This window comes from Typopeltis vanoorti, chromosome 12 (assembly GCF_054136105.1).
Source record: "Typopeltis vanoorti isolate ZY-2024b chromosome 12, IOZ_Tvanoo_1.0, whole genome shotgun sequence".
Lineage (NCBI taxonomy): Eukaryota > Metazoa > Arthropoda > Arachnida > Uropygi > Thelyphonidae > Typopeltis > Typopeltis vanoorti.
In genome coordinates, this window is record NC_143560.1 from 110,850,634 (window position 1) to 110,876,334 (window position 25,701).

General features: G+C 34.3%; 1 protein-coding gene across 1 annotated transcript in view; it reads left to right on the top strand.

Annotated features, from left to right (window-relative positions):
* Positions 1–25,701, top strand: part of shot (dystonin-like protein short stop) — a 1,304,552-nt gene that overhangs the window by 551,934 nt on the left and 726,917 nt on the right. Inside the window, exons 37-38 of the mRNA XM_090402172.1 lie at positions 5,759–6,397; positions 16,050–16,250. Of these exons, the coding sequence (XP_090258298.1) occupies positions 5,759–6,397; positions 16,050–16,250 (840 nt within the window). The remainder of the gene's footprint in view (positions 1–5,758; positions 6,398–16,049; positions 16,251–25,701) is intronic.

Sequence of the window (25,701 nt, forward strand, 5' to 3'; positions counted from 1 at the left end):
TCTAACTGCTGACTCACAACTCAAATAAAGACTAAGTATTGCTTGATATAATGCCCCATTGACACCATATAACTGCAGCGTATTGAATAGCTTCTCTCTTGGCACCTTGTCATATGCCTTTTCCAAATCGACAAAACTTAAATACAGATCTTTGTTATATTCCCATGCTTTCTCGACTATTTGTCGTAAAGTGAAGATCTGATCCTGACAGCCTCTATTTGGCCTGAATCCAGCTTGTTTTTCACCAAGCTTTTCTTCCACAATTCTTCTCAACCGTTTCTCAAGTATACTTGCATAGATCTTGCCAGGAACACTCAGTAGGGAAATACCTCTGTAATTCTCACATTCAGTTTTATTTCCCTTTTTATATATGGGTACTATGAGAGCTCTACTCCAATCATCGGGAATTCGTCCCTCTGTCCAGGCTTTCTGGACTATGCAGTGCAGCCACTGTAAGACTCTTATACCACCATTCTTCAGCATTTCTGGTCGAATATCATCTACTCCTGCTGCCTTTCCACATTTCAAGCCTTTGATGGCTTTTTCTACTTCAAGTATGGATATGTATTCCTGACTGCATGACTGGTCAGTGTTTTTTATCACTGTGCTGTCATCACTGCTTGTTTCATTTAGCAGTTTTTCAAAGTAATTACTCCATACTTCAAGGATATCTTTTTCTCCTGTTTTCATTTCACCTTTATCATCTCTAATTCCTTTTACAGCACTCTTTCCTCCATTCCTAAGCTTCTTCAACAACCTCCAGCATATTTTGCCACCTTCTTGATATTTATTTTCTATATTCTTGCCAAAGTCCTCCCATGACTTTTGTTTAGCTAGTTTTACACACTGTTTAGCTTTCTTACATTTGTCTCTGTATTCTGTAAGAGTAAAAGCTGACTTATTTGCCAGGAACTTTTGATATGCTTTCTTCTTTTCCTTCACTGCCTCTTTAACTTCCTGTGTCCACCAGGGAGTTCTGATTTTTTTATCTTTGCACACAACCTCACCACATGCCTCTCTGGCAGAATCAATCAATGTTTCCTTCAGAGTTTGCCACTGACTCTCCAAGGTTTGATTCCTGTTCTCAAACTCTTTCATTTTCTTTTCAATAATATTTCTGTATTTTAGTCTACAGTTTACATCTGAGAGCTGCTCAACTTTTATTCGCTTTAAAACTTTCTTACATGTTATTCTTTTCAATATGAAATTCAATTTTATCCTGCTCAAGACTAAATAGTGATCACTTCCAATTTCAAATCCTCTGTACACTCTGGTGTCCTGCACCAGGGAGAAAACATCACTATCAACAATAACATAGTCAATGAGACTTTTCTTATTCCTAGCCTCTTCTCTCCATGTGAATTTGTGCACATTTTTATGTTGGAACATGGTGTTAGTAATAACCAGTCCATGTCCTGAGCAGAAATCCAACAGATATTTGCCATTATTATTAGCTTTGCTCTTTTCTCCAAATTTTCCCCAAATATTTTTGTATGTCTCACAATCATTTCCTAAATGCTATTTAGATCCCCTACAAGGACCAACTTTTCCTTTTTCATTGTGTCAGTTGCTTTTTCTAAAGCCTCAAAATATTCCTCCACTTCTACTTTAGTAGAACCTTCTGTGGGACCATAGGCACAAATAAGTCTCATTGTCCAGTTCCCCATTCTCATATTTGCCCACATTACTCTACTCGAGACTGACTGCCATTCAAGAAGATTAGCCTCGTATTTTGTGTTGAATACTATGGCTACTCCTTCTTTTCCTTGATTGTTATTGCCTGAATATAACATTTTGTATTTATTGCTCAGAAAGATCTCGCCAGTTTTGGTCTTTTTTGTTTCAGTCACCCCTATTATGTCGATCTGGTACTTATCTAATTCCTCAGCTAGCTCCATTTCTTTGCCATTCAGGCTTCTTACGTTGATAGTACCGATCTTTAACTCTGGTGATGTTGAGTTGGCGTTTGTTTTCAGATTTGTTCCAGTAGCTGACTTTTCGCTGTTCGCCCTGGTTCCCTGGCGAAAACAACGGGGGCCTTGTTTAACCGGGCGACGCCCCAGCCGGCATGAAATTTTGTCATGTTGTACTATCATTTTTTATTTTGGTTTAACCAATAAAAATACAATTTGGTCGGCTAAATCCCAAATTGCCAGCCCATCCTCGTTCGTTCAGTATCAAAGTAGATACCCAACAGGGTGCACCACGAGAAGGTGAGGATTGGACATTAGGTCAGAAGCCCTGGTCGGTTCTCCGCATTCCTTTAAAGGCTATGTGGAGGTCTCCTCTCAGTTATACAGCTTTGACCATTAAGCACCCCAAATTCAAAATGCCCATTTGACCATTAAGCACCCATAATTCAAATGCATCTATCTTCCTTCTTTCACTCTTTCTCAGGGTCCAACTTTCACATCCATACAGTACCACAGGGAATACCATTGCTTTCACCATTCTGATTTTTGTTGCGAGGCTAATATCTTTATCTTTAAAGATCTTGCTTAAATTTGTCATTGCTTTCTTTCTGAATAATAATCTTCTTCTAACTTCTTCAGTGCAATAACCATCTTTATCAATTCGGGATCCTAAGATCACAAAATTGTTAACTGCTTCCATTTTCTCCCCATCTACTTCAAAATCATTAAGTTCACATGTTGCCATAACTTTTGTCTTTTTGAGGCTAAGTTTAAGACCATATTTAGCACTTTCTTCTTTAACTTTCATAATGAGTTCCTCCAAATCTTCTTTGCATTCTGCTAGCAAGGTGGTATCATCTGCATACCTCAAATTATTAATCTTTTTCCAACTAATTTTAATTCCAACTGAAGATTCCTCCAGCCCTACCATTCTTAAAATGTATTCTCTGTACAAGTTAAAAACAGGTACGGAGATAAAATACATCCTTGTCGCACCTCTTTACCTATTGTGAAATACTCTGTTTCTCCAAGAAATGTTCGGACAGTAGCTTCTTGTTTATAATAAAGATTCCTCAGAAGGATAATGAAATGCTCTGGGACTCCCATTGTTGTTAACACATTCTACTGTTTCACATGATCTACAGAGTCAAAAGCCTTGCTATAGTCAAGGAAACAAAGGTAGACATTATATTGATATTCCTGTGCTCTTTCTATTATCCTTCTCACATTGGCGATTTGATCTCTTGTTCCTCTGCCTTTTCGAAATCTTGCATGTTCATCTGGCATTTCTCTTTTCATGAATGGTTCCAGTCTTTTCTGAATGATCTTAAGTAAGACTTTACTTGCATGAGAAATCAGTGCTATAGGTCTGTAATTTTCGCACTCTCTTGCATCGCATCTCTTCAATAAAGGTATATAAACAGATTTTTTCCATTCTCTAGGCCATAGTTGTGATCCAAATTTGCTGACATAGAGCTCTTAAATTTTTATTTGCCTCTTCTTCCAGGGCTTTGAGCAGCTCAATAGGTATTCCATCTCCTCCTGGTGCTTTCTTACTGGATAGCTGTTGCAGTGCCCACCTCACTTCACTCTCCAGTGGTACTGGCTCCTGTGTATAATCCTGCTCTTCAAATGTTTCAGTAATTTTGGAGTCCTTTCTGTAAAGGGCTTCTGTATTCTCTTTCCATCTTTCTTTGATGTGTGCAGCTTCTGTGAGATATCCTTTGTGTTTACTTTTCAATATTGTCACCTTGGCACTAAACTTCCCTGTTAGTTCTCTGATCTTTTTGAAAAGATCTTTTGTTTTTCCTACTACAGTACGAAAAATTTACTACAGTATACTATGGCTGAATTAAATTATTAACTTTACATCATTAATAATTTCCTATCAACAGTTTTCCTCCAAATTAGTCTGTAGTCAGGACTTCAATATTTTTAAAGTTTGTGGAATGTTGTAGTGCTGTGGCAAATTACAGAAATTATCTCTCTGATTTGAATCTGTTTCTCTATAGGAGGAAAGTTATCCATATCCATGGCATGGGTGAGCAGATAAGGATAGCTAGGTTTTGGTATGGCCTCACCTAAAACTAGCTTCTTAATTTCGACTGGTCCATTACACATTTATTATTTGAGTCATGATCTCTGAGGTCTCTTTCCTACCCACCTCATGAGGGCAAAAGCAACATGCAGCAGAATTATCCCATGTTGCTTTTGTTGTACCCTAAGAAGAGGCAAGGCCTATACATCAAAGCTAGGTGATTCTGGTAATAATATTTTATGATAAGCTAGGATGATCACATTCATCCTGCAGATGAGATTGATGGTCAACTAATCCAGTACTAGTAAGACTGGATAGTTCATTTGTAACTGGAATTAAACTAGTATCTTAGTGCAGACTATCAGAAGATACAGACACACAATCCAAATCATCCTGATATTAACACGTTGACTGCTGTATGCAACAAGTGTGCCTCACACATACACTTTCTGCTAGCACCATGTGATACATATGTTTCACAGGTTAGCTTGCTATTATTCCCAGTGGCCTGTGAAGATGGAAAAAAAATTGTATTGCAGCAGTTAACATGTTAACCTGTAACCTCTTAAAACCATTTGTGTTTATACTTTCAGCGGTACGAAGTGGTGTAGGTAGTTCGCATGTGAAATCCTCACTTCACCCTTGTACATGAAATTCACTATCACTTTAAGATCTGTGTATTTTATACCCTTGAGGATTAAGATGGGATGGTCACAAGAATTTTCAAGAAATAAGTTTAAAAAATGTGGACTGCATGCAGGTAATATTATTCTGTGGGCATTTAGGCTCTTGCCTTCAAATGCTAATGTTATAAAAACCTCACTAGAAAGTAATTGATCATATATTGCTATGATGATTTTTCCATTTCAAACATGTGCTACGGTCCCTTTTTTATATATAAATTGGTTTCAACTGTTCATTAGATGTAAAGTAGCAATGATAAGTTTTAAAAAATTACAACAAATAGTCACTCAGCAACAATTTACCTCGTGTCAAGCCTTCATTGACAGTTTAATCAACATGCACATGCGAGTTGGGCCTCAAGTATGCTCTCAACAGATGGTCCAAAATTATTTCTTAATTCTTTTTTTGTTAACATTACTTAAAACACATTTATAAAAAAAATGTATTTTCACTATAACCTCTCTACTCTTTATGTTGGACTTTCACTGTACTGTTATACCAGGTTATGAACTTTCATAACCTTGTAAAAAAAAATTTCATTTAATTATAGTGACTTTTCATTGCATAGGTTTCTGTGGTTAGAGAACATTTTAGGAATGTTTTTCTGGTATTACTCCACAATTAAATCAGATAGAATAAAAAACTATTTTTATTGATTTCTTGACTAGTTTAATGAAAATGTTTTGTTTCACATCAACAAGAGAAATATGTGAATAAACTAAACAACAAGTAATAACAGTTAACATGCATAATGAAAATATTTGAATATGAATAATAATGGAAAGCATGCATTTATTATGATGTTTGCTGGTTCCTGGACTGCTTTATACTACTGAAAACTTCATGTTTGTTGTGATGAATTAGTGAAGATCAGACCTATGTAAAATCATCCCTTGTTTTTTGTTGCATTGTATTGGATGTTTCATCATTTCATCTGATTCTTTGAACACTCTTGAAAAACATATATGCTGTGATTCTGGATGATTCTTTAATTGTGGAGTAATACCAGAGAAAACATTGCTAGCATATAATGGTTTTTTGTAATATTAATTTAATTTTTAATTTAATCATTAAAAAAACATTCCTATTATATATATTTATTTTATTTTATTTTTATTTTAAGGATTACCTGAAAGTGCTTAATGATTTCCGCACTAATCTTCCTCTCCGATTACCACATCTTGAACCTGCTGAGAGTGAAGTTAAATCAAAAGTACAAGATATTGCTACTGCTTTTCATAGTCTCATGAACAGAGTTGATAAGTTAAATGAACGTTTTATGGTTTTGTCTAGCAGTCAGCTGTATTACATGGAGTGCATAGAGAAAGCTTTAAGTTGGTTGCTCGATGCACAGAAAAATGCAAGAAGATTGCTTGATGATCCTGTTGCAGTAGATCCTCTTGCTGTGCAAGAACAGTTGGATCAAGTGAAAGCTTTGAACATGGATGTTGTTGGGCAGGGACGATTAATAGAAAATTGCAAACAGTCATCACGGTCTTTACTGGATAATTTAGAGGGTGTTAATGTAGCTTTATCAGAGAGAAAAGCAATCGAAGAAAAAGTTCAAAACATTGAGGATAATTATAATAAATTAATTCATGCTATTAGTGAAAAAAGTAATGAATTACAAATGGCACTTATTCATTCCCAAGATATTCAAGATGGCTTAGAGAGGTTATTGAAGTGGTTAGATGATATTGAAAGTAGCTTTCGGAATCAGAACAGACCTATCAGTCTCATAAGAGAGAAACTAGATGAACAGGTAATTTAATTAATGTTGATTCTTTATGATAGTAACATAAATGCTATGTTCATATGCACACTCATATATATTTACATATGTCTACACACAGGCAGATACCAACTTATGTAGGAGTTAAATTCTGCAAACTTTACATAATGCATTACATGAATTGGATTTAACCTACATTTACCTGTTAATCACATTCTATTGCTTACATGTTTATAGTACATGTATACAATATTACAGTAACCTGTTTTATAGGGTATTTATGTTCATTTCATTCACAGTATTCACACAAAAATTAAACATCAGTATGTAATTATTGCAACTAATATAATATAGTATAAAATAGTATGAGACTACAGAAAAATAAAAAATGTTTAATTTACCATTTGACCTTCCTTTCAAAATTAAAAAGAGAGATGACTGAACAATAGCTTCATCCTTATTTTCATAAATAGCTCGATAACAGACTAAAGTGTTATCTATTTCTCTTTGGGCTTCCAAAACCTGAAGCGTCAGAATCCATTTTTTCCAATCGTGGCATTCCTGCTGATATCTTCATGAAATGTCTTGGTTCCTCTTCTGTTTCTGAAGTCTGGACTTGTTTAGCTTCAGCAATTTTTGCTTCTTCTTATTTACTGAGTTCTTTATTTGATAATTCATCCCCATGGAAGTCAATAAATTCTTTGATATCATGTTTGACAACTTCTAATTTCAGTTGTCTCTTAACCTCATGATTTTTTGTCAATTTTTCAAAGTTTAATCTATACCAAAACCATTCATTTTTTTTTCCAAGTCCAATTCGTATAATTTTGTGCAGCCTCTATTCATCATCGTGCAATGTTTTGCATAGCTTCATAGATTTTATAGGAATTCGGAAATCTCAAGCTGTTAAATAACAGTAATAATAAAACTCGCATAGAAAGTTTTGATATTTATTTATAAAATTTTCTCATTTACAGAATTAACAGTCAGGAATTTTCAGTACAGAAATGGAACAACAGGACTCTAAAATGCACCACTATGGTAGCTTACAGTAAGGTAATACTAACTTAATAACAGTCAACACTTACTTTACTTAAAAAAAAAAACAGGAAAGTTAGTGGATCAAAAAAATACTATCATTGATAAATGGGATAAACATAGACCATCAGATTTGTTTAAGTTTGGGAAGTGCAGTAATGTTTCATAAGTTTCCTTATAACAACATTCCATAAGAAACCTACTCTTATGAAGTATTCTTATTCCTCTTTCTATATCTATATCTGTTTCAAGTATCATGACAATTAGGATTCACAAACTCCAATTGTTCATGGTATTTGATATAAGACATGTTATTCATGACATAAAACAGAACTTCCGGATTGTCCAGAATAAGATAAACCACTGGAGCAAGGAATCTAGTGAACACCCAGAAAACCAAGTGGAGGATGCTTATACATGGAGATGAGAGAAAGATGCAGATTTTTCTGACAGGAGAAAAAGGCCACAAAAGTGTAGAGAAGTTGTAAATTTTTGTAACATGTTCAGAAATTCCTTCTACATAAGGGAATAGCTCAACATCTAGAAAAAGAAGAGCAAACCCAACATCAGTAGAAATGATGATATCAACCATCAGTATAAGGAGTAATAATTGAAAATAAATTTAGCTTGCAAAAGAACTGGAAAAGTACCACATGGACATAATTCACATCACTGAAACAAAGAAGTCAAAACCAGGTGAGATCTTACTAAATAAGTATAGGATGCTGGCCTGATTGGCCGAGTGGTTAGTGTATCCGCTCTCCAGCCAAAAGGCTGCAGTTTCGAATCCTGGCGTGGACATGGATATTTGTGATTGTCTGTAGAAATGCTAGTGGTGGTGGTGGACGGTAGATGGCATTGGCATAGTTGTGGTGGAGACAGAGTTGTAGAGTAGGTGCTTTCCCTCGATGAGTCTTTGGACTCCCTGGAGGTGTCACGTAATAATAATAATGATCTGGAAAGGAAGGGGTAGTGATAGCATTTAATATGAAACATGAAGATAAACTTTTCAATTGGAAGGCAGTTTCAAGGCAAGGTATGTGAGCAAACTTCAAAATGGAGAAATGGACAATGAAACTTATTGCTGCCTATGATCCCACAGAAGATTCTCCTAAGGAAGAAATGGGGAATTTTATAAGTTATTAGTGAGCATCTGGCATAAAGAAAATGTAAAAATTGGGACTTGTTGGAAATATAAATAGAAGAGTAAGAAGTGAATCCCACCAAGGATATAGAAGTGTTTTGGGAAAATTTGAAGAAAAGGGCAGGGCTATATAATAATGGTAAATATCTGCTTGCTGCATTTCTGCTCAGGATATGGACTAGTCATTACTAACACCATGCTCCAACATAAAGATGTGCAGAAGTTCACATGGAGAGAGAACACAGAAGAAATAAGAAAAGCCTCATTAACTGTTTTATTGTTAATAGTGATATCTTCATGTTGGTTCAGAATGTAAGAGTGTACAGAGGATTTGAATTGCAAGTGATGATCACTTAGTTTTAAGTAGAATAAAACTGAATATCACATTGGAAAGAATGGTTTTTAAAAAAAGTTTTAAAAAGAAGTAAAGTTGAGCAGCTTTTACAGTTAAACTGTAGGCTCAACTATAAACATGATCATATAAAGAATGAAACAGTTCAAAAACAAGAACCAAACCTTGGCATCTCAGTGGAAAACTCTGAAGAAGACATTGATTGATTCATCTATGGAGGTATGTGGTAAAGTTGTCTGCTTGGATAGAAAACTAAGAACACCATGGGGGATATAAGAAATTAAAGAATCAGTCCTGGAAAAGAAGAAAGCATACTGAAAGTTCCTAGAAAATAAATCTGATGCTCTAAAAGAATACAGAAAAAATGGTAACAGTGTGAAACTATGTGTAAAAGTAACTAAACAAAAGTCATGGGAAGACTTTGTAAGAATATAGAGGTTAAATATCAGGAGAGTGACAAAATATTTTGGAGGCTATTGGAAAAACTTAAAAAAAGAGGAAAGAGTACTGTAAAAGTAATCAGAGATGATAAAGGTTACATGAAAACTGAAGATAAGGATATCCTGGATGTCTGGAGTAATTATTTTGAAAGATGGTTAAATGAAACAAGAGATGACAGTGCTGTAGCAGAAAATTTTCAAGAGAGACATGAGGAGTACATATGAATAGTTGAGGTAGAAAACACCATCAAAAGTATAAAATGTGGAAAGGCAGCTGGAGTATATAATATTTAACCAGAAACACTCAAATATGAAGGTATATAGTTTTGCAAAGGTTACGCTGCATAATTCAAAGCACCTGGTCAGAAGGTCGAATTCCAGATGATTGTAGTAGAGCTCTCTACTTCCCATCTATATAAAAGGGAATAAAGCTGAATGTAAGAATTACAGAGGAATTTCTCTATTAAGTGTTCCAAGTACAATTCATGCAGCCTCTTTTCAAGCATACTTGAAAAGAGGCTGCATGAATTGTACTTGGAACACTTTCATTAAAAAGCGGAAGGAAAATTTGGAAAATAACAAGCTGGATCCAGGCCAAATAGAGGTTGTCAGGATCAGATTTTCACTTTACAACAAATAGATGAAATATATCATGGGAATAAGGATCTGTACTTGCATTTTGTAGATTTGGAAAAGGCATACGACAAGGTGCCCAGAGATAAGCTTCTCAAATGGAACATTATTCAGGGCAATACATAATCTGTATTTAAGTTGTAAATAAGCAGTGAGAATTGAAGGTAATACAGGAAGATGGTTTGATGTAAAATCAGGTGTAAGACAAGGATGCACATTATCTTTACTTTTGTTCATTATCTATATGGATCACATTATGAATGAAAGTGGCATTGAACATGATTTTAGAATTGGAGATTTTAAACTAAGCTCTTTGCTTTATGCGGATGATGATGTACTCCTAAACACATGTAGCGAAAATTAGTCTTCAGAAATATCTAACTAAATTGAATAACAGCTGTAAAAAATTTGGCATGAAAATCAGCAATAAAAACAGACAAAGATTGGAAGCAGCACAGATGAAGTTTCTAAGACCTCTCCTGGGACTCCCTAGATTAGATAAAAAGAAAAACACAGAAATAAGAGGATTAAATACAAAAAACATCATCCAAGAAATAGAAGAATACCAGCAAAATTGGCTTCATCACATAGAAAGAATGAATAACAATGGATTCTGAAACTACCACTAGAATATAAACCCACAGGAAGAAGAGTCCATGGACATTCAAGATTAAGATGGAAAGATTAACCTCATCTACAGAGCAGGAACAAGACATAAAAAAAACCTCTACCTAAATTTGTTCAGACAATGATGACGATCAGCAATAAAAAGATGAAAACTATTGAAACAGGCAGGAACATAGAAAACTTCAAATGCATTCCGAATGGAGAGTGTATAGAACAAGTAAAATATTTCGGCTATTTGGGTGCAGTTTTCAGTGAAGATGACAATTTATATCTGGAAATAGATAACACAATAAGCAAAACTTGCATGGTGGGGAGCCAGCGGAACATATTTATATGGAGTAAGAAAGAAATTAGCCAAAATACTAAACTGGCAGTATACAAGACAGTGTCCAAACCAATTTTAAGTTATGAATTTAAAAGAACTAAAAATAAAGAAAAAAAAAAGGTGAATACGAATATTTTTGTGGTATAGAAGATTTTCATTTAATTTTTGTATTGAGACTACGTTTCTAAATATAAAACAAGTTTAATAAACTGAACAGCATAACCATACAAGCTTCATTAAAAAAAAAAAAAGGCATTGAGAAAAAAAGCAGCACAAATCAGGATTAGCTCACACAACAAGCAGAAATGCCACATGTTGATCAAACTTATTTTACAAAAAAAGATTTAAAGGAGCCTAAGAAATGCTCGTATCCCCACACACTACATTGAAAAGCAAGGTTTAATCCTAAACCAAGTTAAGTCTACTTTTATGAAAAAATCTAACAGCAGCAGACCTGGAATTATGACACACATCTACCATACATGACAGCAACAACTCCGATTGTTCCAATGTGTACATTGTAATTAATACAGTGGAACAGTTTTTTTTTTAATCACTTTGTAAGTACTAGTTTTGAAGTTCTTATAACATCTGCTATGTGTAATTAATTTTTTCTAATCTTTTATCCAAGTTTTATACCTCTGATGATGTAAGTTTGATGACTTTCATTTTTTTTAAATTTTTTTAGTTTATTTTATTTTATTTTTTTATTTAAATAACGAAACCTGTAGTGAGATCATAATTAAAAGAAACACACGTATTATCCACAGTGAAAATGATTTAATTGTAAATATTTCGTCCTAAGTAACTTAGGACATCATCATTACAGTAGTTTAAAACAATAATAGGAATAACATACAGTTAGGGTGCATGATTACAATAGAATCTCATTAGACGTGTGTAACGTGTTACAGAAGTTAGAAAAAAAAAAAAAAAGAAAAAAAATTATTTTACACAATTTTGTATGACAATTTCCCATACTTTAGGAATAGTAAGAATATCGTTGTAGTTTAAATTTGGTCTGTGTAGTAGGGCTTCAGAACTTTCTTTATATAAACGTTCATGTTTATATAAAGATCTATGTAAAAGTTTAGATTTTTCCCAATGGATCCTATGGCTTGGATTTTCAATTCTGTGTTGAGAGAGGCCAGATTTCTGTCGTTTAAAAAGACGAATGTGGTCTTGATGTTCCGAGATGCGTTTCTGAACCGACCTACCTGTCTGTCCAAAGTAAGACAATTTGCATGAGCATGGAATTTCATAAATGCCAGGCAACATCAAAGGTGAGACTTTGTCCTTAGGAGAAGGTAACAAGTTGTAAATTTGGTTGATAGGTTTGTAAGTAGTGGCAAAATTGTATTTCTTCATAATTTTAGAAAGACGTTTGGAGATGCCTTTGACGTAAGGTATGGGAATCCTGTGGACTTCTTGTCTGGTTTGATGTGTGGGAAAGTGACTGATTTTTTGAGTTGTTTTAGGATTATATCCATTTAGGATGGCTGTATTTTTGATTACTTCTAATTCTTGGTTTAGAGATTCTTCAGAGGAGCAGAATTTGCGTGCTCTGGAAACTAGTGATTTAATAATGCCAGATTTCTGAGAAGGATGATGAGTGGAAGAATTGTGAATGTAGCGACCTGAGAATGTAGGCTTGCGAAAGACAGACGTGGCGATGGAACCGTCTTCTTTTCTTTTTGAATGTGTAAATACAAAAAGGAGATACCCTGTGGAGATTCTTTTTTTAATGTAAAGTTGATGTGATGATGAAGAAGGTTAATTTTATCTAGAAACAGTTGTAATTCATGTTCGGGATGATCCCAGACTGCAAATATGTCGTCGACATATCTTAACCAAAATTTTGGTTTGGGTTCAAAAGGGAATATTTTTTTCTCAAGGTCTTCTAGAAACAAGTTTGCTAAGTTTGGTGATAAAGGAGATCCCATTGCTGTTCCTTCTTCTTGCTTGTAAATTTGACCTTTCCAGGTGAAGTAACCTGATGCAATAACAAACTTGAACAATTCAACTATATCAGACAGAAGTTTTTGAGTTAGTAATTCTATTGTTTCTTTATGGGGAATGTTTGTGAAGAGGGAGACAATATTGAAGCTGATTAACAAGTCAGTTTTTGACAGTTGAATGTCTTTCATTTTTGTGTGAAACTCTGTAGAATTTTTGATTGAAGAGACTGAGTGGCCTATGTGAGGACGGAGAAGGTTAGATAAGAATCTCGATAACTTGTAAGTTGGACTGCTAATACAGTCTATGATGGGTCTGAGTGGAACATTAGTTTTGTGTAAGCCATAAAGCATCAGGTAAGCCATAAATTTTAGGAGGTCTGGCATGGTTATGTCTTAAGTTTTTTGATTGTTTCTTCATCTAAGGAGGAAGTTTCATTAAGTAGCTTATTTAATTTTCTGAGTTGATGTTTTGTAGGATCATAATTAGGACGTTCTTACTATTCCTAAAGTATGGGAAATTGTCATATAAAATTGTGTAAAATAATTTTATTTTCTTTTTTTTCTTTCTAACTTCTGTAACACGTTATGCACGTTTAATGAGATTCTATTGAATCATGCGCCCTAACTGTATGTTATTCCTATTGTTTTGAACTACTGTACTGATGATGTCCTAAGATACTTAGGATGAAATATTTACAATTAAATAATTTTCACTACGTGTGTTTCTTTTAATTTTAATTTCATTGTTGTGTCTATTGTTTAATTTAATAAACCACAGAAATATTTATATTCTCCTTTTATTTTTTAATTTTATTTTCATTCTTCATTAATGTGCATTCTGTGTTCTGATACCATCAGTTTTTTCTTATGGAAAAGAGTATATTGAAATAATATGGTAAATATTCAGGTAGTTATTCTGAAGAACAGAATAAAGTTTCCCATGGTCACATATTAAAGGTGAAAATCTTTCTTAATCATGTGTCGGCACGTATCATCTTTTTCGTGACCTCTTGGCAAAATTTTAGCCAAGTGCTACATGTAGTTGTTTGGCAAACATTTAAAATGACCATGTGTGCATTTTTCATAAAAATGGAGAAAAACGAGTTTCGTGCAGTGATAAAACACTTTTATTTGAAGAAGTGGATGGCTGTGAAGATCAAAGCTGAGTTGGATGCAATTCATGGTGACATTGCACCAGCATTAAAGACTATTTATTTTTGGATAAATGAGTTTAAACGTGGTTGTAAGTCCATCGAAGATGAAGTGCGCTCCGGACACCCGACTGAGGTCACTACACAGGAAGTGATTGACAAAATCCATGGTATCTTTATGGAAGACTACCGAGTGAAAGTGCGTGAGATTGCTGAGATTGTAGGCATCTCAACTGAACAGGTGTATAATATCCTGCATGAAAAATTGCACATGAAAAAGCTGTGTGCGTGATGGGTGCCACGATTGTTAACTGTCGATCAAAAACACGAGAAAAGACATTTCAATTCGAAGGATTTTTTGCTTCGATTCATGACTGTAGACGAAACTTGGATCCACCACTTCACACCTAAGTCCAAGCAGCAGTCAAAACAGTGGACAATGCCCGGTGAAAGAGCACTGAAAAAAGCAAAGACCGTTTTGTCAGCTAGGAAGGTGATAACCACTGGTTTTTGGGATTCCCAAGGAATTATCATAATAGACTATTTGGAAAAGGGTAAGACAATAACAGGAGTCAAGCATCATTGTTGGACAGTTTAAAAGGAGAACTGAAGAAAAAATATCCAAGATTGGTGCACAAAAAAGTGCTCTTTCATCAAGACAATGCACTGTCCCACACGTTGTTTGTAGGCAAAATTGCATGAATTGAGGTTCGAATTGGTTTCACATCCACCATATTCTCCGAACTTGGCCCCGTGTGATTTCTTCTTGTTCCCAAACTTAAAAATTCGGCTCAGTGGGAAATTTTTTTTTCAAACGTGGATGTTATCAAGGCTATCAATGGCTATTTTGCACAATTTGACAAATCCTACTTTTTAGATGGGATGAAAAAATTGGAAAGTTGCTTGACCAAATGTATAGATCTCGATGGAGACTATGTTGAGAAATAAAGGTGATTTTGGAAAGACGAGGTGATACACCTTTTGGCAACTCGTATAGGTAAATAAGACTTCTTCATTGCTTTCACCTTGATATCACCACCTCTGGGTCTGGCTCCCACTGACAAGACCTCAATAAAGGTCGAAACCAGTCTGGGTAGTGGCCCTTCCCTTAATGCATAGCTTTATACATTTCTGCAAGGAGATGTGCTTTGCATTATGGGAGATACTAAAACAAGGAGTGATGAGAGCTTGGTCCACCTTTACCACAAGTTGCCTCAGTCCTGAAGATACTTAAAAAAAAAAAAAAAAAAAAAAAAAGTTTAACTTATTACCAAATAAGTTAAAGATATTTTTTTTACCAAACGTTTCAAACAACCCTCGTATGTACACGAGAGAGAGAGAGAGAGTGAGAGATTGGCTGTCACTTCTTGTTGCAAGTCTGTAACAACTGATAATTTGTCCTTAGGAACATACCACAAAATAACAGGTGCACACAAAAGTTCACAAGTTCTAAAATGATTGTAACTCTTGATATCCAGTTGTCTGCTGGCAGACACCAGCTATGGCTTCAGATCATAATGCAGGCATTGAAGTGGCAACAATAACTGTAGAAATGTTACTTTCATAAATTTCATGTATGGAAGTAGCATTTCTTGAATGCTACTTCCATACTTGTATTGGAACTGAGAAGCAATACTGTTGAAATATTAGCTTGTCCTTTGTGCCTTCAGCAAGGTTCCATTTATCTTTAAACTTTTATTTATTTTTTGAAAAAAGTGATTAATTGACATAATTCCCTCCTTGTTTTCTTTTTTTTTTTATTTTTTATTTTTTTTAAACAGTCTTAGACACAAAGACAAAAACAAATTCTCTGATAAATGAAGTTTTCAAAAGAAAAATGCATTAATTGACTAGTGGCTAATAATGCATAATAATGGTAGAATTTAAATGGTTTAGTCTTAGTTTTAATATTTTGTTGTTATATAATATATGAAATAGTATATAATACTATATAAAAAATATGTATGTTTCATAAGAGTCAATGAAACTTATTATTGTCACTTACTTTTATCAGCTCCAAGAACACAGAATACTGCAATCAGAGATTGATAGTCAGAAATCTAGCATTCATGCTTTGAATTCTTCTGCTCAAGAACTGCTTAACAGTTCCAATACAAGGTTAGCCAAAAAGGTTGAAACAAAGTTAAAGGATGTTAATTCTCGCCTGGAGAAACTCTGTGAGAAAGTCTATAAACGATCAGATCTCCTAGAAGAGGTTGGTTTGCATTAAATAGCAGAAAGGGTTTGTTTATAAAAAATTTGTGTATAAAAAAATAGACATTATATATTGCATTATATCTGTATATATTTTTAAGTCCTTCACATGTTGAATATTGTACAACATTGATATCACATTTAATACAAAATATCATTCATCTTCAATAAATTACAAAATATGCAATTGCTTGATGTCAACTCTAGTTGTATTATAAGAAACTTGCCTTTCAGCTGTAAAAACTAATAGACAAGTTGTTAGCTTATTGTGACATTGTTAATAAACTAACATAAATTGGCCGTTTAAATAAAATAGGCCATTTTTTAACTGAGGTTTTTGTTTTGTTTGCCCAAATTTATTAACACATTCGCTGCCAACTACGATTATGCTCATAGTTCGTATATGAGCTTCACAAGCCAACTACGAGTATACTCGTATGTCGATTTACCGACCTCCTATGCCAAACACGAGTTATCCCTTTGTATAATTACCTTAATTTGGACCCTTGGATTCTGAATAAAGCAGAGAACATGTCTGGGGGCTTGGTAGAAGAGAAATAATTTCAACTAAAATATAGTATATTGTGTATGTGCCTCAGATGCCAACTACGAGTATACTCGTAGTTCGTATATGAGCTTCACAAGCCAACTACGAGTATACTCGTATGTTGATTACCAACCTCGTATGCCAAGCGCGAGTTAATCCGTAGTATAACACGTAATTTGTAAATCAATTTTAAACTAGTAAAATCAATAAAAATAAAAACCAATCAATGAAATAAAAAAGCACTCAGTAAAATAAAAAAAAACAATTTATTCAAATTAAGAATGGTACATTTTAAAACAATTTTCCACGCACAATGATGGTTTTTCCTGGCAAACAGGACAATAATAACATGTTTCGCGTCTACGTTTGTTTCTTGTACAGACACGGCATGGCTTTGTCGGGTGATTCTTTTTTTCTGTTGGTGGTAAAATTTCCAAATAATGAAAATCCCGATTCCTCCTGATATTCTCTGATGCTGTAAGTTCATCCATGCCAACAAAAATTGAGATAAATTGATCTCTAAATTTTAATGCAGACATTGCATTTCCAGTAATCATGTTATAAAATTTATGCACATTTTGAATATATACCTCAAAAATGCATATTGCCAATTTCTTTGGCCATCTAATTGTCTTTCGTAAGGTGGAATAGTATGAAAGCATTTGATCAGAAAGATCGGTGCCTGACATACCCAAATTATAATCCCTAACGATATTAGGTTTTAACTGAAATTTACCATTCCGATTTTGCGCTTCAACCATTTCAAATTTTTGCATATTTGAAATGGAAAGGACTTCCCTCTTATCCTTCCATTTGCTGACTACAACAGGATCTCTTCTTTGCCAGACAAATTCCCCTTTCTTTAGTTTCTTTTGAATAACATCTGGTGGATTGTTTTTCCTATTATTTCTCAGCGTTCCACACACATAAGTTTTTCTGTTGGTAAGCGATTCTGTTAGAGCTACAGAATTATAAAAATTCTCCATATGCAATACATAACCCCTGTCTAAATATTCTTCCATCAAGTGGAATACAACATCATATGCGTGACCCATTTTCGCTAAAGACAATTCAGATTTTCCTGTATAAATTTTTATTTTTATCACCAATCCATTTGATTCGCATAGTTCATAGAATTTCACGCCATATTTATGTTTTTTGTTTTTTATGTATTGCCGAAATACCAGTCTACCGTGCCACAACACCATTGACTCATCAATACATAAGTTTCTGTCTGGTGTGTAGCAGTTTCGCATTACACTATTAAAATGATCTAGGACTGGTCTTAATTTGTGCAATTTATTGTTAGCTGCTTGGGAATTATCTGCGAAATGCAAATGACGCAATAAAATTTGAAATCGATTTCGGCTCATTTTAGAGCACCAAAATGGCAAATTGTAAAGTTGATTTGTACTCCAATAATGCTCAATAGACGGTAAATTACAAGGACCCATATGAAGTAAAAGTCCAAGAAATAATTTCATTTCAGGTATGTCTGTTGCTTTTCAGTTAGAAATTCTTCGACTTTTTTTGAACTGCGCTCAACTTTCCTCAATATTTTGTAAAGCATATAAATTGGTTTGTTCTACTAAAATTGTGAGAAAATATTCAGAAAAGAAAAGTTCAACTAACCTTTTGATACTGAAATTTCCAGTGTCAATTTTAAAACCTGCAGTTTCAACAAAGTCATATTGTGGGGGCTCTTCTGAATTTTCCCAATAAGTTGATGTTGATGTATTTGGCTGGTTGCTAACTTCATCTTCAAAAGTTTCTTCATCATCGGAGTCACCGCTAGAGTCGTCTGTAGGATCATCTTCGGAATCGGAACCAAATATTTCATGAAATTCATCATCGCTCATATTAGCATAAGCTTCTACTTCTATATCAGTAAGTTTTCTTTTACTGGTCATGGCGAAATTGAAGGTTCTTAGAGACTAGAAACTAAAACTGAACTAGACGCAATAAACACTGGCATCAGCACATCTAATATATAGATGGAAGTGATACGAGATTACTCGTAGTTGGCATATGAAACAAAATTCTGTCTGATAAGCCGGCTACGAGATTACTCATGATGACCTTGAAGACGCGAAAAGAGCTTGGCTTGCGGGAACAAACTATGACTGAGTAGCGTGGCAGCGAACGTGTTAACAAAACACTGCTTTAAATGAAGTGTGTGAAGTTTTATGGAAATTATTAAAGGATTGAAGAATTTAATAATTAAATATTGACAAAAAGCATGTTTTATTGGATTTTAAAAGACAGTTTAAAATTCTGAGATATAAAAAAAATAGTTGAGTTTCCCTCAATGGAAAATTATTTCGATTTTATTTGGGATTAATAATATTGATAAATTACCAATCATTATTCAATTAATATTTTCTAAATGTATCAATCATCAGATTATCCAAATCTTATATTTCTATCTCCCTAAGGCACTTTTTACCATATCAATCCACCTATATCTTGGTCTTCCTCTGGGTCGTTTTGCTGCCAACCTGGCAGAGAACACTTGTTTTGCTAATCTTTCTTCGCCCATTCTGTTTAAGTGACCATACCACCTGAGATTAGCTCTGCTAACGCATTCCTGGATGCTGACAATGTCAAATTCTTTCCTAACATCCTCATTTTTAATATGATATTGCCATTGATGCCATCTGTTCACGCCTATAATCTTTCTCAGGACTCTCATATCTGCAGTCTCTAGTCTTTGGTCAAGTGTTTTACTTCTGACCCAGCTCTCAGATCCATAAGTTAAAACTGGTTTGAACACTGTCTTGTGTACAGCTAATTTAGTGTTCCGACTAATTTCTCTCTTATTGAATATGAATTTATTCAATTGACTTCCCACAATACCAGCTTTGTTGATTCTATTGTCTATTTCTATATTGAATTTACCATCTTCACTAAAAATCGTGCCTAAGTAGCTGAAATGTTTTACTTGTTCCACAGGTTCTCCATTCACAACACAGTTGACATTTTCAATGATTCTGCCTATTTTCATTGTCTTTGTCTTTTTATTGCTGACCTTCATACCATATCTATTACAACAGTTATTCAATTTAGTCAGAGAAGCTTGCAGACTTGTAGCAGATTTATTTAGGAGTATAACATCATCCGCATAAAGCGAAGAGCTAAGATTAATATCTCCAATTTGGATATCAGGTTTAATACCATTTTCCTTCATAATGTGATCCATATAGATAATGAATACCAGAGGGGATAATGTACATCCTTGTCTCACACCAGATTTAACATTAAACCATCATCCTATACTTCCTTCAATTCTAACTGCTGACTCACAACTCAAATAAAGACTAAGTATTGCTTGATATAATGCCCCATTGACACCAAATAACTGTAGAGTATTGAATAGCTTCTCTCTTGGCACCTTGTCATATGCCTTTTCCAAATCGACAAAACTTAAATACAGATCTTTGTTTATTCCCATGCTTTCTCGACTATTTGTCTTAAAGTGAAGATCTGATCCTGACAGCCTCTATTTGGCCTGAATCCAGCTTGTTCTTCACCAAGCTTTTCTTCCACAATTCTTCTCAACCGTTTCTCAAGTATACTTGCATAGATCTTGCCAGGACCACTCAGTAGAGAAATACCTCTGTAATTCTCACATTCAGTTTTATTGCCCTTTTTATATATGGGTACTATGAGAGCTCTACTCCAATCATCAGGAATTCGTCCCTCTGTCCAGGCTTTCTGAACTATGAGGGCAGCCACTGTAAGACTCTTATACCACCATACTTCAGCATTTCTGGTCGAGTATCATCTACTCCTGCAGCCATTCCACATTTCAAGCCTTTGATGGCTTTTTCTACTTCAAGAATAGATATGTATTCCTGACTGCATGCCTGGTCAGTGTTTTTTACCACTGTGCTGTCATCGCTGCTTGTTTCATTTAGCAGTTTTTCAAAGTAATTACTCCATACTTCAAGGATATCTTTTTCTCCCATTTTCATGTCACCTTTATCATCTCTAACTCCTTTTACAGCACTCTTTCCTCCATTCCTAATCTTCTTCAACAACCTCCAGAATATTTTGCCATCTTCTTGATATTTATTTTCTATATTCTTGCCAAAGTCTTCCCATGACTTTTGTTTAGCTAGGTTTTACACAGTGTTTAGCATTCTTGCATTTGTCTCTCTAAGAGCACAAGCTGACTTATTTGCCAGGAACTTTTGATATGCTTTCTTCTTTTCCTTCACTGCCTCTTTAACTTCCTGTGTCCACCAGGGAGTTCTCTGATTTTTTTTATCCTTGCAGCCAACATCACCACATGCCTCTCTGGCAGAATCAATCAATGTTTTCTTCAGAGTTTGCCACTGAATCTCCAGGGCTTGATTCCTGTTCTCAAACTCATTCATTTTTTCTTCAATAATCTTTGTGTATTTTAGTCTACGGTTCACATCTGAGAGCTGCTCAACTTTTATTCGCTTTAAAACTTTTTTACATGTTATTCTTTTCAATATGAAATTCAATTTTATCCTGCTCAAGACTAAATAAGTGATCACTTCCAATTTCAAATTCTCTGTACACTCTGGTGTCTTGCACCAGGGAGAAAATATCACTATCAACAATAACATAGTCAATGAGACTTTCTTATTCCTTGCCTCTTCTCTCCATATGAATTTGTGCACATTTTTATGTTGGAACACAGTGTTAGTAATAACCAGTCCATGTCCTGAGCAGAAATCCAACAGATATTTGCCATTATTATTAGCTTTGCTCTTTTCTCCAAATTTTTCCAAAATATTTTCGTATGTATCGCAATCATTTATTACTCGGCTATTTAGATCCCTGACAAGGACCAACTTTTCCTTTTTCATTGTGGCAGCTGCTTTTTCTAAAGCCTGAAAAAATTCCTCCACTTCTACCTTAGTAGAACCTTCTGTGGGACCACAAATCACTAAATAAGTCTCATTGTCCAGTTCCCCATTCTCATATTTGCCCACATTACTCTACTTGAGACTAACTGCCATTCAAGAAGATCAGCCTCGTATTTTGTGTTGAATACTATGGCTACTCCTTCTTTTCCTTGATTGTCATTGCCTGAATATAACATTTTGTATTTATTGCTCAGAAAGATCTCACCAATTTTTGTCTTTTTTGTTTTAGTCACCCGTGTTATGTCGATCTGGTACTTACCTAATTTCTCAGCTAGCTCCATTTCTTTGCCATTCAGGCTTCTTATGTTGATAGTACCGATCTTTAACTCTGGTGATGTTGAGTTGGTGTTTGTTTTCAGATTTGTTCCAGTAGCTAACTTTTCGCTGTTAGCCATGGTTCGCTGGAGATAACAACGGGGGGGCCTTGTTTAACCGGACGATGCCCCAGCCGGCATGAAATTTTGTCATGTTGTAAAATTAATGTAATGGTTTTGAAAATTGGTAGTGGCTGTTTGTGGAATAGGAAGACTAGCCTTTTTTGTATGCTGAGGCAGCCATTGATGCATATTTTTGTATGTTTGAAGAAAATGTGCAGACACTAAGTCAAAGAATAGAGGGTTTTTTATTTCTTCATTGAAGACATTGAGTGGAATTCAATGTCTTCATGCAAGCAGGAGTTTTTTAGTATATATTTTTTAAATTAATGTAAAATTAAGTAATTGATAAAATTAATATAATTACAATTTTCAAAAAAATTAATAAATTAGTAAATCTGTCTTTTCTTCACTAGTGTATGGTACAGAGATGAATATTTAAGGAGCGTGCTGGATCTTACAGTCTTATTAAGTAGTACATTACCACATTTCGGGAAGAAAGAGGAGTGCAAAATATTGGCACCACTAAAGCTATGAATTTAGTTGATAAGGAAAGAAAATCATTGTATACAGAGGATGCAATGTGTATATAGAAAATATGTATATAGAAAACAGAACCTTTTACACCCACTGATTGATAACAAGAGGGATTAGGGGATAAAATTTGTCCTCATGTGCACAGCTGGAAGAAACTTGATATCACATTACAAAATGTACGAGGAAGCCTGTGTGATGAATGCTTTTCTGCAGCACTTTTGGTAATATGATGAATATCAACTTACGTTTCTCATTTTTTTCACTGTAATCGTCAAAGGTCAGTGATGCTAACTGTAGTATCTCCTGTAGATTAGTTCTGGAGGAATCCATATTCGTGATCATCAATCACACAGGAAAGTATTACTTTGGTTCTGTTATTTTGGAGAGGATGGAAATGGGAGCCATATGCTGCTCATTGAATAGTCCAGTTTTGTTGGACTTTTTTTTTTTTTTTGAGAAATGTTGGATGTTGACTTCTTTCCAAATTCATCATCATCTCATCCACTTGGTAACCAGTTGAGTCCACTAAGAAGAAAGTTTCTCCACTTATCGCGATCTTTGGTCATCTCAGTCATGACTCTATAGCTGAGCAGATGGGAATGTTCTTTCAGCAACTTTATCCAAGTACTTCTTGGTCTGCCTCTAGGTCTTTTACCTCATATATATCCATTCAGAGCTAAATTTGGCAATCTATGAGGGGCCATTCTCCGAATGTGACCAAACCATCTCAACTGATGCTTAATGATTGTATCTAATTACATCATCTGGGAAGTTTAAATCTATTCTAACTTGATCATTGGTTTTGTGTTACATCCAGTGGGTGTTGTTGATTTTTCTGAGGCATTTCATTTCAAATGCTTCAAGTTTCTTGATTGGTTGTTGAGTTAATCTCTGGGCTTCTGAAGCATAGGTAGCTAAGGGGATGATAATTGTTTTATGTAATTTTAGTTTTAGACTTGTTGGAATTTTTTTATTTTTCCATATTTTATTCAGTTTATTCATACTGGTCTAACCAAGATTTAGCCTGTGTTTTACTGTTGCCATGTTGTTAAGGTTACTAGAAATGAGACTGCCAAGATAAACACATTTATTAACTTGTTCCAACAGAGATTTATAGAAATATTTTCTTCTTCTCTAATTATCTTCATTATTTTTGTTTTATGAAGATTTATTTTCATACCATAGGTTTTATAGGAGTCATTTAAGATATTAATAGGTTTTTCTAACTGTAATTCAGAATCTGCTAGGATAATGATATCATCAGCGTATTTGATGTGATTAATGTTGGTGCCATTGATTTTTACACCTGGTTCATCAGCTATGGTTTTACAGACTTCTTCTAGGAAGATGATAAAGAGTTGAGGTGAAAGAGGGCAACACTGCATTACACCTTTCTCAACTCTGAAATCCTTGGTTTTAATATTGTTCATTTTAACAAAAGCTTTAGTGACTCCATAATAATTTGTAATAAATGTTAAAATATCTGAATCCATTCTTACATTCTTTAAAATGGTGATCAATTTGTTTCTATTAACTGAATCAAAGGCTTGCTTGAAATCTATAAAACAACAGTATATGGGCAGGTTGTATTCCCAATATTTTTCTGCTATATTATTAATGGTGAAGATGTGGTCAATAGTGGATCTATGTGGCCTGAATCCTGCTTGATTTTCTTCTATGATTTTTTCTGTAAGCACCTGTGTTCTCTTTTGTATAATTCAAATGAATAGTTTATAGCTATGGCTTAAGAGTGTTATGGGTCTATAATTTTCACATATTCTTTTGTCTCCTTTTTTATGAATTGGTATAATAACTTCTGTTTTCCAGTCAGTTGGGATTACTCCAGTATAAAGAATTTGATTAAATAATTTCATTAAGAAGTTAATGGCTTCCTCGCCCCTATATTTCCACAATTCTATAGATATTTCATCTTTGCCCGTAGCTTTCGAGAGTTTCATTTGGTTCATTGCATTTATAATTTCTGCCAGTTATGGGTGGTGCCTTTTCATATATCATCTCTTCTGTTATACTTTCCTCCTCATGTTCTTTCTGAAAAGTATTCCAGTTTCTAGATTGTGTTTATCTTTCATTGTTAGTGGTTTATCTTTATATATCTTAGTTAATTCTTTTATAATTTATTTTATAAAATAAACTATAAAAGAATTTTATTTTATAGTTTTATTGTCATTTCTTTTATTAGCTTCTTCACACAGTTTTGCTTTTTCCTCCAACCAATCTTTCCGAATTATGAGGTTATATTCATGTGATGTGAAATAGAAAAGTATAAAAGTTCAACTTAAAGGATTTAAGATATAATAAGACAGCTGTCTTGTAATTTACAGCTTTGCTTTTCATCCTTTAGGGTAAAAATTCCTTCCTATTTCATCCAGTGCTTCCCACTCAGTGCCTCACATAATCTTCACCTAGAAAAAAGATTGAGATTCTCTAATGGTATTTCTTCAGTTGTTCTCAAAACTGTTAAGCTTAGGGCTTATCACTAGGAAATAAATGAATTTTACTTTGCTGTTGTTCTTTTGGATTATACTACAAAGCTCATGTGTATACTGCTGCCAATGTCAAAGCTTATCTCACAACTAAAGACAATCTACAATAAAAAAAATTAGATATCTCTAACTGACTTAAATCTAAATCCCAGTGCACATTCTGCATGAAAGTCCAAAATGTCTGCAAAAAAGAAAAGCTAATCCAAATTCAATTAAAAAAAAAAAGAAACAAACATGAAAACTCAATTTCAAGTGATAACTCTAACTTCTAGTCTTTCACCAGTGCAAACTGTGTGTATGTGTGTGTGTGTGTGTGTGTGTGTGTGTAGTTCTGCTACGGAAATGTTTGAAATGTTACAGCATGCATTTGGAGAAACAGTGTTTTATTCCAAGTTTTTATTCCAAGATATTTGACTCCTCTCCATTAGTCAATGCTGATTGCTTTCTTTCAAAAAGAAGCTATGTATGTCTGCTGTTTCATCCTCTGGTTCAGTCACGAATTACACTATTTACAGAAACATTCTTCAGTGTCTTTGGGATGCAGTCAGATACTACCTCAGAAATAGGACTTGGTATTTGCACTGTGATC